The 14151-nt window shown below is 38.6% G+C and overlaps 1 protein-coding gene across 9 annotated transcripts in view; it reads right to left on the bottom strand.

The window, feature by feature from the left end:
* CTDSPL (CTD small phosphatase like) overlaps positions 1–14151 on the bottom strand; it is an 82696-nt gene that overhangs the window by 31432 nt on the left and 37113 nt on the right. For all 9 annotated transcript variants that reach the window (XM_061474308.1, XM_061474309.1, XM_061474310.1 and 6 more), the window contains one exon: positions 2830–2984. In XM_061474308.1, the coding sequence (XP_061330292.1) occupies positions 2830–2984 (155 nt within the window). The remainder of the gene's footprint in view (positions 1–2829; positions 2985–14151) is intronic.

Genomic DNA, 14151 nt, shown 5'->3' with positions numbered 1-14151 from the left:
GCACTGATTTCATGTTTTCTAATACAGCAAAATAATAATAAAAATTAAATCACACAACACAATTATTCTGAATAATATTTCAGAACTGTGTTTTCAATTTCTAAAATACTCTTCCCTGCTTTCCCTCCTTTACAACAGGTTAGCATTTAAAGAACTGAGACTCCTAATTAGAAGGAAGTTACCTTGTCACATCAACTTCAAATGTCAAGAACATGCCAGAAGCAACACAGAACAAACACTGAATTCCTGTGAAACCAGCAGAAGCTTTCTCCATTCCTTCCCTTCCTCTGAAGTTTTTATCACTGATTTTTATGTAACTCTACTGAACAGTAAAGACAGGAGGAAAGTACATCCAAGCCAATTTAGTTTCTAATGGTAAGTATTTAAGATTATTGTGCAATTTTCTTTATCCATTTTTAAAGAAAAGGGTCACAGCCCATGAACTGACTGGGCCAGGGTCAGAGCTCACCTGTGAGGTGATAATTAATAAAATATACCAAAAAAAAAGATAACAGATACAAGTCAGTGACTATTTGAACAGCAGCTCAACAGAATTTAAACTATTCTAACCTGGCAGTCAGAATAATGCAAAATCAGCTTTTAATTAAACAGCAGAGGAGTTTAAGCAATGTGTTGCCAGGCTTTCTTCTCCCCTGCACCAAGTAATTTTGCCATTCCTGGATATTTAATTTTATCAATTTAGAAACTGAGGCCCACTGCTGCATGTACTTTCCCCCAACTTACTTATCACTTCTGAATCTGAACAAGATGCTCAAGTGTAACTTGACCAAATTCAACCAGCCTGCAGAGTTTTAAAACACAGCTCTCCTGGTAAAAAACCAACTAGTCTGACAGTGTAACAATACTCAAATGTACCCAAGTTTTCAATCTCTTTTTCTTTAAAAGAATTTCCTACTTACACTAACTGTCTTTACACTCAAAATAAAAAGAGCATATAAAACCACATAAAAATGTTATTAGAAATGTCACAGACTTATTTCCACTTAAGAAACACCCAAAAGCTTTACTTCTTCTGCAAAGATTTGTAAGCATCTGAGTGCCTTTCATTCTATTTAAAGAAAATACAAACATATTCCTTCTTTTTTTTTCTTCTTTTTTTTTTTTTTTTTTTTACTCTGTTAAGCTGTAGTCTGGTAATCATACGAATTCTGTGATTTTTGTCTTGGGCTTGTGTATAACTGTTGCACAACTTCAAAACTGTTTACTAAGGTAGCAAAGAGTGAGGATGGAAGCTTATGTGAATGTACATGCAATCACTAGCTCAAGGCGTAAGATATATTTAGAAAGTAATTAAGTGCCTTACAAAATGCAGCCTGAAAACTACTGACATTAGAACATTTTAACTCACATTTTCTACAGAAAAAGTAAACTTGTTTTATGTTTTTATGTTTTTCTTTGTCATGAACTCCCACTTTCTCTTAGTTTTAATTTTGCCATTAGCAGCCTGCCTTCTTTCCATTCCATAGCACAGTGGAAAGGGAAATCTTGCTAGTTTCCCATTCCTTTGTTTCTCAGGTGAAAATGTGCACAGAGGCTACACACTACTCAGCTTTCCCTTCAGCATAACCAGGCTAGATTTCCCTCATTTCAGTAAAAATGTACTTTGGCTGGCAAAATAAGCCTAAAAATACACATTCAACTGCTCTTGGCAAAGGAATTTCAGTGCACTTCACCTCTACATGAGCAGTTACAGCCTGAATCACTGCAGTTCAGACTCCACACATATTCTCAGCCTCCATCACTTGAATTTGCTTTCCTTTCCTCTCTCCCACCAAACAGCTCCTCTGCTCTCTCCTGAGCTCTTCAGAATTAAAACATAGCAGCAAAATTCAAAACAAAAATAAAATGGACTGGACAAGGCAAGAAAAAGATCAGCTGCATCAAGCATAAAAAATTATTGTGAAGAGCAGAAGCATGAAAAGAAAAACACTTCCATTTCGACCATTATTCCCCATCATGGATAATCCTGTATTTGCAATCCTTTAAAGTCCTAGAAAAGTGCAAGCGGAATCGTGTTTCAAGTGAGAGTATGGGACTAGCGGAGTTTTGAGAGTGCAGAAAACCAGTGTGGTACGGAAAAGATAGTATTCCTATGCTTGCTATATTGAACTGAGATCCTTTGGTTCATAACACAAATTCTCAGTGTTATCAGATTTAAAAAGAACATAAAATCATTTGTGTTTTGATTTTATGAATATGTTAAAGCAATATAATTGCTAAAATTCAACGAAAGCAACACACTGCTCTCACATGCAGTGCTTTGAACTGCTGAAAATTTCTATCATTTAATTTATTAGGTAAACGAAACTTAATAACCTGGAAAAATGGCCAAAAGCTGACACCTTTTAAGTGGTTAGAAAAAAGGTCCACACAATTATGTTCTCCCCATTCTAAACTGGTTTTATGTCACTGAAAACCCTTTCAACTGACATTCAAAGAGGTTCCACTACACTCCAGTGGACACATTCTAACCTTCCTGTAGTTAGGAAAGAGAACCAAAGCTACAGACAACTCAGCATCTCAAGTTTTATGAGAAGTCCAAATATTTTTAGTGTCTTATTCAGTTTTTAAATGATGCTTGCTTATCAAGTGAATAGTGTCAATACCCTTCACAAAAAAAAGTTCCACTTTAAATTGCAGCTGACTAGATAGTATTAGCAATTCCCCACCAAAATAGTATTTTTTTTTCCTGTAATAACTAAAACGTTCCCCATGAAGGAAACCTATTAAGGCAAACCTCCAGAAGCACAGAGTTAAACCTTGTTTACAAGAGACCCATATAAGAGCAAAGTAAGACAAAGGCCTTACCTTTTGAAGTCCTCCATTCTCCTCCACCAAAGGAGGCAGAGCACTGGTGCTGTTGGCTGATGGTGGTTCGACATTGTAGTCACGAAAGCAGCAGAATAAGGTGCTAAAGATACTTCGACTCCTCTGCTTCTTCAAGCTGATATTACATTGGGACACTAGGAGACACAAAACAAACCAGAAGAAAAATAAATTCATGTAGCACAGACCTAGCTTTCCAGACTACGACTGAATTTAAGGCTAGTACCTCAGAAGTCCTTCTCAAGTCTTAAGATAGCCTCACAGAGATTTTCCATCATATTGAGACCCCCTTCCTCATGTTTCAACACATTATTTTCTTGTCAAACTCACATGGTGATGTTAGTCTATTACTAATCAACCTGGATCTCTGTACAATCAAAGGTCTTGCCATACTAAGGTAACACACTTGAGTTTTCCTAGAAACATCCAGATTAGGTACTGTAAATTACACAAAATGCTTCTAAATGTGTCTCTGGTCTGAAGAAGCAAACTGATCTAAAATAGAAGAGTATGCAATAAATGCCTACTGATGCCTGGGCACATTTTCTAGCCTAATACATGATAATGTGTGTAACACAAACTCCTGCAAGGGTCAAAAAAAGTTTCCTCTGTTACTGTTTGACAACATTGTGGAGGAGAAAAGACATAACACAGACAGCAGCACTGTGGGCTGTAACACTGGCTACAGAAGCAAAACTGGAGAGGGTGTCACTAAACAAAGTCAGGAGTCCTGGCTGTTCTTTTCAACTTGCTTACTGATATTCCAGGATAAAAAAAAACCAAACCAAACAAAAAAAACCCCCAACAAAATAACAAAAACAAACTGGTAAAAAATTGCATACAGCTCAATAAAAGTAAGTGTACCATTTTTAAAGACTAACAACTCTAGATATAAGTTTGGAGAAAAGAAATGCACATAAGACAGTCAGTGACTTCCCCAAGATGCAAACTCCTAAAAAAACAGATCTTGAGCACACATCGAAATAAAATGAGCTGGCAAAAGTTTCTAGAATACTTTAAGTAATACTCCAGTTGATCACCATGATTAATGATCTATTGTTAGCTAGAAGTGTGTATTTCCTACTTCGAAGTGCCCTACCTGACAGACTCAGCACTCTTCCAGGGCAGGGCCAGGCAGGTGCACCCTTTTTATCTCATGCCCTTTGCGCAGCCCTTTGCCTTTGATGTTTATCTGAACCACTGCAACACATGGTACTGAATGCTATCAATACTCAGTTTGTTATCACACCAACACAGTGTGGCGCAACCATGTCATGTTAATCGTGTAAGTAACTGCTCATTACCATGAATACTGTGCAAAACCACCAGCCAGACCCAGACACCCCCCTGCTATACCTTAGCCAGGACCCACTTACCCTTCTTATCCTTAAGCGGAGGAATATTTTAGCCTACAGAGATTAATGGCTTCCTTTTCAAGTCAACAAATGATTTGATTTAAAATACATGCCCAAACAAGTTATTTTCAAGTCCTTTCTCACAGCTATGCAGCAGCCCATCTCAAAGTAGCAAACTTTAAAAAGTGAATTACACTGAGAAAAAAAAAAAAAAAAGGATGCTATCAAAGTTGTGGATTAATCCACTTGGTTCTACACATCACATAGTTTCTTTACATTCTACATTAGAAGGAACAAAACACTTCCCTATCCCAAAGTTAGAGGGTAAGTGAAATTCTTAATAAGTCCCATTACACATATTGATATATAATTACCTATCTTGTCCTTCCTTCCTCGGATTTAGGAACTGACACATTCATCTACCTTCTCTCGTATGACAAATACCTCGCGCAATCAAGGCAATTGGCAACAGAAATACAAATAATACAATTATTAATCTATAAAGAAAACTTCAGTGAAAAAAGAACTGTGTATGAGATGGAACAGATCTCCCCCCATGGAGACTTAAGGGATACCACCATGCTTTGAAGGTGCTCAGGTCTGCTTTGACAAGAAAGCCTCATGGTGCAGATTTTGAGTGAACTGGCAAGCACTCTCTGAAAAAAAACATAAAATCTTCTGATTACGTAGGGTTGGCATAAACTACCCATCAATACTTTCTCCTCTCAAAGCACTTGCAAGGTGTCCAACGGGTCCAACACTTAACATTCTGTTCCCTGTATAGTACATATTCCCATATTTGTCAAAATACGTATTAAGGCAGTGAACAGTGCTTATGTTCAGTTATTAATTGCTAATAAGAGGGAAGTGTACTTGTATCAAAAATGAAATGGTTTTTAACTTTCACCATTAAAGAAGTGCTCAGATAACAGAACAGTCAGAATTGTGCAGATTTGTGCATGTTTTGTGTGTTTAAGGAACTGTTTCTTCAAAGACATTTGTAAACCAAAGCCAATCTAAACACTGCTTTTCAACATTTCAGTTAAACAGAAAACTGTGGTCATTGCTCTTACAAGTTACAGTAAAAGACTCATTCTCAAAATGTCACATTCTTTTTGCAATAAATTTGCAGAAATGTGTCTAGAAATCCCTGAAGGATACCTGTATAGCTATGACGGACTTTTGCAAAACAGCTCTCAAGAGAACTAGAATCACAAAGCACAAGGAAGTTTGCTGCAGTACCATTCAGACAGAGAGAACTGCTTTCTGACCTTGAACACTGAAATATGCTGCAATTATAATAGGAAGCATAATACTGTGTCCTGCTCCCTATAGCTAGTGCCGCAGAAGCCTTTTAATAATTTTAGTATTTTATTTTCAGCTTCTACTTAAAAATCTGACAGCAAATAATCACATCTGAATGCTTAAAATAGAAATGCTCTTTTTTTGAATGAAAAAAACATTCATCACCAGCTTTTGTTTTCCCTGGACTTAGTAAGGTACAAGACTGTTAACACTAAACTTCATTCTGCAAACAATTTTTATGCATAAAATAGTCCTCCAAAAGCCAAGACTGTATTTTCTAGTAATAAAATATTATTATATTCTATAATTTCTAAATTCTAATTCTAATTTCTAATTCTAGTATTTCTATATTCTTATTTATATTCTAGGCTGGGTCTGAGGTAGGTCTTCAACATTTCTATCAAGTTCGTAAAATGTAAGTGTTAAGCGAGAAAAACTGATTACCAAATGTTTGCATAAGAAACGTTGCAGAGTACTCCTGAGCCTAGTCTTCAGGAGGTTAATGAATACAAAGAGCATAGAAGGCAAAAATTTACCTAAGCCACATCATGTTTGCCCCAAACCTTGTAATGCTGAAGATCAAACCCAGGATTGGCTGGACATGCATAGAGCCATGTTAACAGCTTACGGGATGAAGTCCCAAATTTTCAAGAGGCATGATGCCCAATAAACACTACTGCATTTAAAGGAGAGAAGGCTGGGATATCACCTGGGCTCCTATGGTTACGGCTTTATGAGGATGTCCACGGCCAGGAGATGTTTATAATGGCCCGTGCCACCCCCGCTCCCCATCTCTAGTGATTCCTCAGATCTGTTTCCACTTCACTGCTCTGAGCTGCTATTTGCAGCAAGCCTTTCAATCAGGTATAAATTCCAACAGCGGTTTTAATTTCATAACTTAAAGTCTCAGCTGTACAGCAGATCAGCAGGAACATCACCACCATTTAAGAACCAACATTTGTATCTTTTCGACTTAGATGACAGAAAGAGGCAGTAAACAGTAAATAGTCTAAATAGACATTAAAAAAATCTCAGACAAAAGCTACTGATTTGTTCAACTCTTTTAAGAATACTTGTCTTCCGTGATCAAACTGTACATTTTAAATCTGGCCACTTGCCTTCACTAAGTGAAATATTTGTTCTAGGAAAAAGAACCCTCCATGTTGTTTTTCATCTTGCAATTTTGCCATTCATAACACAGCTGTGTTTCAACAGGTCTCTCCACTAATTCAGATGTTATTTTAAAGAGATCAAGGTTTGGGGTTTTTTAATACTGTATTACAGAGACTTTACTATGACTTAATAAATTATAATTTAGGGCGCAGTAAGGAAGTTCTCAAGTGGCTTTATGTGCCATGCTGTATTAACACACACAGGTATGTTAAAAAGATCTGCATATCTCATTTTTAGCAACTACAACAGTGATGTGCATCACAGAAAATAGTTCCTCCTTCCTTAGTTACACTGGCCCAATACATGCTCTGTTTGCCTTTCCTAAAGCAGTGATGGCACAAATACAACTAACTCTGAAGGTGTAAAGAAGCGTTAATACTAAATCAGTACCATAAACTCAGCTATTCTGGATGCCAGCAAATTTTAAAGAGAAAAAACCTGCAGAGGACAGAACCTGTCGCTCCTTAAAAGCTTCATAGTTAAGAGCAGGTAGCAATGATACCGGAATGGGAAGCTCTGTTATCTAAACTCAAACATCTGAGCAGCAGCCAGCATATGGAATTTACAGGACTTTTTTTCATCTCCACCTTTTGGAAGTTACAACCTTGATTTCTGGAACTGATTTCCTAGGACACCCACAGAAGTACTATACTCATTACCCCTATCACCACTGAAGGCTTAAGACAACTTTAAGTGACCTTTTATATCTTGAACACTGCATACCAGCCACATAAATTTTGTGCACCAAGAAAGCCCAGGCAAAACAACTTCACCATATGACAACATATTATCTGTGAAGACTGTAACCAGCAGATATCTGCAGAAGAGGTGAAGAAAGGAGCAACGCAAGACTGGGGCGATGCTTTCCCCTAACACTCCCCCAGGTGCACTGTAACTGCAGTTTAAGGACTTCTTACCTGAAGACATCAACTGAGTATGCAACAGTCCTCAACAAATTCCTCTTTCATGGCATTGTCCCATCATGTTTTGAACCCACACCAACTTCTAGTGTCAAAAGTATCCTGTGGCAAGAAGGTCCACAGATGAGTCAGCAGTTTAGCTGTTCCTTAACTCTGACCCTACTTGTTTCTGATCTTTGTACCATTTCTAGTATTTTTCAGCAGGAGAACCACAAGAACCACAGGATGAAAGATGAGCACTATGAATTTACACACACACAAAATGCTTTCTTCTCTTACTTTTCTGATAATTCCTCATATCTTGAGTTTTACAAGATAATGTGATTTTTCAGAAGTTCTATTTTAACACTAAGATCTCTTCATTATTAGATATTTCAGGCATCACTGCAAATGTAAGTCAAGAATTATCTCTTCCCATGCAGAAAATTCCACACTTAATTTCATCTGCTGTTGCAGAGGTTAGTAATTCAAAATCATGTCACCTTCCTACAACTCTTCACAGTTAAGTTTTAAATCTATAGACAAATGCACATATATACACAAACATTCATATACACACATAAACAAATCTGCACCCCTTTCCCTTACAAATTCTGTCACCTTATTTCCTTATTCCCTTTTCCATATGGTTTAATGCTACACTGAAGAGCAGACTGCACAGATCCCTGCGTAACTTCTTTTCCAGGGATCCCTTGGAGGTCTGCAATAGCCCTCAGCAAAGCGCTTTGTCAAATTAGCTGAATTTGCAATGATTATTTGCAGACAAGGTCAGAAACAGGAGCACAGCTCTTCCTGTCTAGGAGCAAAGTCCCTCTTGGTGCAGGTTTCCCCCGATTTGAAAGTGCAGTGTCTTGCCTACAATTTCCAGACATTACTTCTAATGACAAGCCCCACTGCTCGTAACCTGTGTACTATCCACCGCTTGTGCCCAAGTTACTTCTTGAATTGCCTGCAAGTTTCTGGAATCCAAAGATGGTTCACAGAGCTACGTTTATCGAGGCCCTCTAGAAAGTCCTAATGAACCCACAGCATTACTAAGGTTGGGGAGGGGCTCAAGGAAAGATAAAGGAAAATTTTAAAATAAATTGCTGCAATGACGTAAGTTTAAATGGAAGATACACATAACCATACTTAGTGGTTATACAAAGGGAACAGAAAGAAAAAAAGAAACAAAACAACAAACCCCAACTACTACAAACGTTGTAATAGAAATTAATACAAGAGCATGCTAATAGAAGACATCTACACCATTTTCTCAAACCTCCTTTCATTCAGGCCATCCTTTGGAGGCAGAAGGGTTGAGCTGCTCTTCTTCCACCAGGGCAGTTCCAACAGCAGCACAAGTTACAGAGTAAAGAAAAAGCTCTTCCCTCATGCACTGTATGCTAAAGAAGTTTAGGTCAGTGTTTCTTCCATCAAATTTTGCTGTAGCTGTGTGAATTTACAAACCCAGCTTGTTGCGCCGCTGTCGTACAATGAACCCTGTGCTGCTGCAGGAAGACACCACTGGTTGACTGGAGGGTTCCTAATGCAGCCCATCCCTCTGCAGTTCACGAGTGAGCTAATTACAGCTGAATTTTTCCTAATTAAATGAATGCCATAGCCAGTTCCCCCTAAAGTGGGTAATGAAGAGACTTTCCGTGCCTTTACAGATGAGCTTGCTAAATGCAATAAAATGAACATCTGCGTATCGTGAGCTCTCTGCTAACAAGTTTTTTTTTAATACGAAATGGAAAGATACAAGTCAGAATAAAGCGGTATTAAACAAAGCCCTTCTTCAAAAGGAAGCAGTTTTGAAATTTATACATGATTAGAGATGCAAAATTTCTTAACCTTCTTAAAAGGCTGTATCTGATCTTATTAGAAAAAATAAATACTTGATGCCCAATCTGCATGTGATGCCCACATGGCCTTTAAAAGCAAAGTTATCTGCAGTTTACCATTGAAAGGTTTAATCTTCCATGTAAACTTTGGAGAAAATATAGCAATAACAGCACTGTCGCATACCTGCTACAACCACCCATACCTGGATTAACCTTGATACACGTGTAACCCAAGGAAATTGCTCTCTTTATACTCGACACGACATACCCCAGAATCATCATTTCAACTGAAGATGGAAACCACTCTTTCCACCCCAAACATAATTAAAGAAACTTCAGATTTTGTTTTTCTTTCCACCAAAATTACTTCTTTGAAGGGAGGGATTCCAGACTAATTGAGCAAAAGAAAAAACTTTCTATGAAATTTAACTCTTCCTGCCTGCCATACCCTTTCCCACGCACTGCATTAATAGCCTGCTCTGGATGGAGCTGATCACATGGAGAAGGTCCGAGAAAGAAAAGCTGAAATACGCAAGACAGGTGGGGACATGAGGAAACAATAAACAAGTAACTTGGTTTTGCTTTTGAGAGAATCTCTTCTTTACCTGACTTTAATCTATTTCAAGTAGGTCACTCCATTTGGATCTGAAAAAAAATGTCAATCTGATTTATGAACTTTTAGGAATTTTAGGAGAAACTGAACATTACTCTCATTAGCCCGTTCCACGATGTTTTGGAAAACAAGCTCAGAAGTTACACCTGTACGCTAAGATCAAATGGTTATGCAAGAACAGCTTATCTCATTCAAAGAGAAGTTATCTAGTGGATATCGGAATGTTACAGTTTGCTTTCCATACCTCCAAAAGTCATATTAACAATACATTTTCACATAGTACCTAGGACAAAAGGAGAAACTTAACTGGGGCGAATGTCAACTCATGACATCTAATGCTGTAGGAATAAAAAAGGCCTTTACCTAACTAAACAAAGCCTCGGAAACATTTCTGTTGCAGCAGCTTAGAGTCCTTTTTTTCCTTCTTTTGCCCTATATAAATTATTCATTGCAGTCCTCAAATCTGGATGGATTAAATACCTGCTGCTGGTTATCAGATACTCATTGTTTAAGGATCAAAAGCAGTGAAATTCTGAAGTAATTTTCCTAATACACAACTGAGAACCCAGCATTGCACTCTGTACAAGGCTGTGATGCATCATGAGAAACAGCTTGAAAATGTTACAAACACCAACTGTACACAGAAGCCTCTTTACTGACAAGGAGGGATAAAACCCTGAAAATAGCACAAAAAACCCTTGATGGATCCCAAGGCAAATTTCAAAACCATAAAAGACTTGGTACCCTTCAGTCTGCACACTGAGATTTTGTTGGACATAATTACATACCATGGTATAACCGTTGTATTTATGTGTCAGCTTCTCATATAAGACATGATGTACCTGCCCATGGCAGGGGGGTTGGAGTTAGATGATCTTAAGGTCCTTTCCAACCTTAACTATTCTATGATTCTATGATTAACACACCTGTGCTGTCTTACACTGCTGCAGTATCTAAAAACTTAGATGGGTTGCTACTAGAAAATACTGTGTTAAAAGAAATGTATCTGACAGCCCAAGTCTTTGCATTTATTCAGCTCAAAGAATGAAGGCAGAGCCACTGCTTCAGGGGCATTCACACTTCATAATGAACTGGGAAAGTTAGAAAACTCTTTTAATTCTTTAAGGTAATTAACCTGCTGAACTATGTTCCGGGTGAAATACCACTAAGTTCAAATCAGTGTGGACACTGGCTGCCTCCTTTCCTGCTCCAGTGCTCGACAAGCTGACAGGGCTACACTGAGACCACTTCCAACTGAGTAGCACATGCTACTCCAAAGCATCTCCAGAGGACTGAAAAGTAAGTCTCCTTGTGATCCAGGAAGGAACTAATTAACCCTTATACTTTCATTTTAATACTTGCCACTGGAACAGCCAGGGACAGAAGATGGATGAGAATACAAAGGAGAAGTTAGGGGATGCCTACCTTCAGCAGCACTCTAGTAACAACTCCAGCAAGATGAGCCAGGGAGCTGCTGTACCTTTGCTTTCTATAGAAACAGCTGGACAGTATTTAAACTGTCAAATGTGCCCATCCATCCTTGCCTGACTTCTCCTCAAAGCTAGAGAAGAGCCTTGGTACCTGTCCTGCGCTGTCATCCATCCACCCCATCAGCACTGGTATGCTGCAAGAGTGCACCAAGGACTATGCATACCCTGGTCTTCAAGGCTTATCTATTCACACCCTTTTCATGTAGGATGAAGCAACTGCTGAGCACACAAAGAAAGGTACTACAAGGATGTACAACATTTTTTAACATATATATGCTTTATGCACATGCACATGGAGCTCATAGGTGAGCCTTTTCCTAGTGTATGCTTTTTCTGAGAAGAGCCACAGCAGTTCACACATTCCAGGGGAGCCAATGCGTATAAATTTTCAAAATATACATCTGCTTAAGAAAAGTAAGTAAAATTAGTAAATAAAATAAATAGCTAGCCACACTTCACAGGTGGTAGTCTGAAACTGTAACAGAGCTGCCACGTGCACAAAGGTCCAGAGCCACCTGGAAAAAAAGATTTAAAAAATTAAGAAGAAAACCCCCCCCCATCTCATTTTCACACTACAGTCAAGGCAAGGTTGCAGCACTGGAGTTTAAGTGTTTGTTGGCAGATGTGATCAAAGTTTTTTTTCCTTTTGCTACAATAAAATACTTCACCTTAAAGGCCATCAAGTTTCAACCCCCTGCCATGGGCAGGGACACCTTACATTATACCAGGTTGCTCAAAGCCACATCCAACCTGGCCTTGAACGCTGTCAGATGCGGCAGGCACAGCTTTTCTCAGCAACCTGTGCCAGTGCCTCATCACCCTCACAGGAAAAGAATTTCTTCCCAATATCTCACTGAAACCTACCCTCTTTCACTTCAAAGCCACTACCTCTTGTCCTGTCAATACTGCCCTTGTCAATAGCCCCTCTCTAGCTGTAGGTCCCCGTTAGGAAGCTGTTCTGTGGTCTTCCCAGAACCTTCTCTTCTCCAGGCTGAACAAGCCCAGCTCTCTCAGCCTGAACTAGATGATCTTTAAGGTCCCTCCCAACTCAAAACATTTGATGATTCTATGATTCACTTCTGAAGTAAAATTCATGTAATGAAAAAGTGATGCTTCAGAACAGTGTAAGGGCAAAGAAAATAGAGCAAATAATGCAAACATAGCTACAGTGCCAAAAGATTAGTACTGTTTTTAGCTGGATGGAAACCAAAGCTAACTGAACTACACAAGCAACATTATGAAGATATATTATGCTACAAAATAAACATAAGTTTTTGCAGTAACATTATGAAGCCCATCTCTCTGTACCTAATAGTGCTTCCAGAAGCTTAATGTTTTGTCTCAGCCACAGTAATCTGTAAATAGCGTAAAAGCAATAATCCATAGAATATGATACATTTAAAGCACACTACGAAGAATCACTTTACAAAGATGTATTTTCTGTAAAAAAATCAAATTATTTCAGAAGCTGCAGCATTTTTTCATCATCTGAGCAAGGACTGAGCTGCTCAATCTGGAGATTTTCCCAGTGCCGAGGTTTGGAGCGGCAGTTGAACAGGAAATACTGTGCAGTCTGTGCATGCATTACATTCCTGTCCCGCCCCGAGCAGGCAGCCAACAAACAAACCTTTCTTCTAGTAAAAGAGGGAAAAAAAAACCCCAAGGCAGACTGCACAAAGTTCACCAGCAGATGTGCCCCATGAATCCAAACCGGCCTTTTCTGCTGAGAAAAAGAATTCGATGCATTTGCAATGTTGGTGTATGTCATGTCACAGTTTTGTGAAGCTGGATCAGCAAAGGACTCCCAGTTTAAGGAATCAAAATCTGCAGTGCTGAGCTTCTGCGGAGTACTTTAAATAAGCAGTAACTGCACGTGTGTCAGAGTACATTTCAAGATGGTTTTGCCAGATATTAGTAGCAGCTTACAATCAAGCTGCAACAGTCAATCAGAACCAGGTTTTATACACCAAAAAACCCACAACACCCTATTTGCAAAAAAGGGGATTGCTTTATTTCCATTTTATGTGCAGCACTAACAAACAAAGACTCAGAACTTAAGTTTGTCTTCAACCATAAAGTAACAGTTAGTAACCAAATCACATGCTCATGTTTCTCAACTGTTTTGAATTGCTCCCAGGTTGGCCTCTTAAATTCTGGAAGAAATTTAATAATAATTTGTTAAATGCTTGGAGGGAAGGCAAACAAGAAACAAACAAATGGAAACATGAGCAGCACATGGGGTCAAAATGGCAGCATCTCAGAGTCTTGTTAGTCATGGCTGATACCCTCTGGCATCGGAAGAGGAGCAGAATCAAAATGGCAGTGAAGCAAATGTAAACAAGCATGTGTTTATAGAGCAAAACTATGTACAGTATGGGATCTGCTCTGCCTTGGATTGTGCTGACACGTAACATGGTGGGAACAGCAGAAAAGAACAACTCTCCGAATGCCGAGCAGCTAACACATAGGAAAAGCAGACACAAACGAGCAACAGTCTGGCATGTGAAGCCATCACACAACTCTAGCAGTTGCAGTTTTCCCCAAACATTAATTTAATTCAAAGCTGATATAATAAAATACCCAGTCTTTGAACCAATGCTGATTAAACAAAACCACGTGAAAAAC

The sequence above is a fragment of the Pezoporus flaviventris genome, unplaced genomic scaffold, assembly GCF_033815535.1.
Source record: "Pezoporus flaviventris isolate CSIRO_AGI_PZ_B2104156 unplaced genomic scaffold, CSIRO_AGI_Pfla_v1 ptg000079l, whole genome shotgun sequence".
Lineage (NCBI taxonomy): Eukaryota > Metazoa > Chordata > Aves > Psittaciformes > Psittacidae > Pezoporus > Pezoporus flaviventris.
The sequence above is the reverse complement of the archived record's forward strand: the minus strand, read 5'-3'. Positions and strand labels throughout refer to the sequence as shown.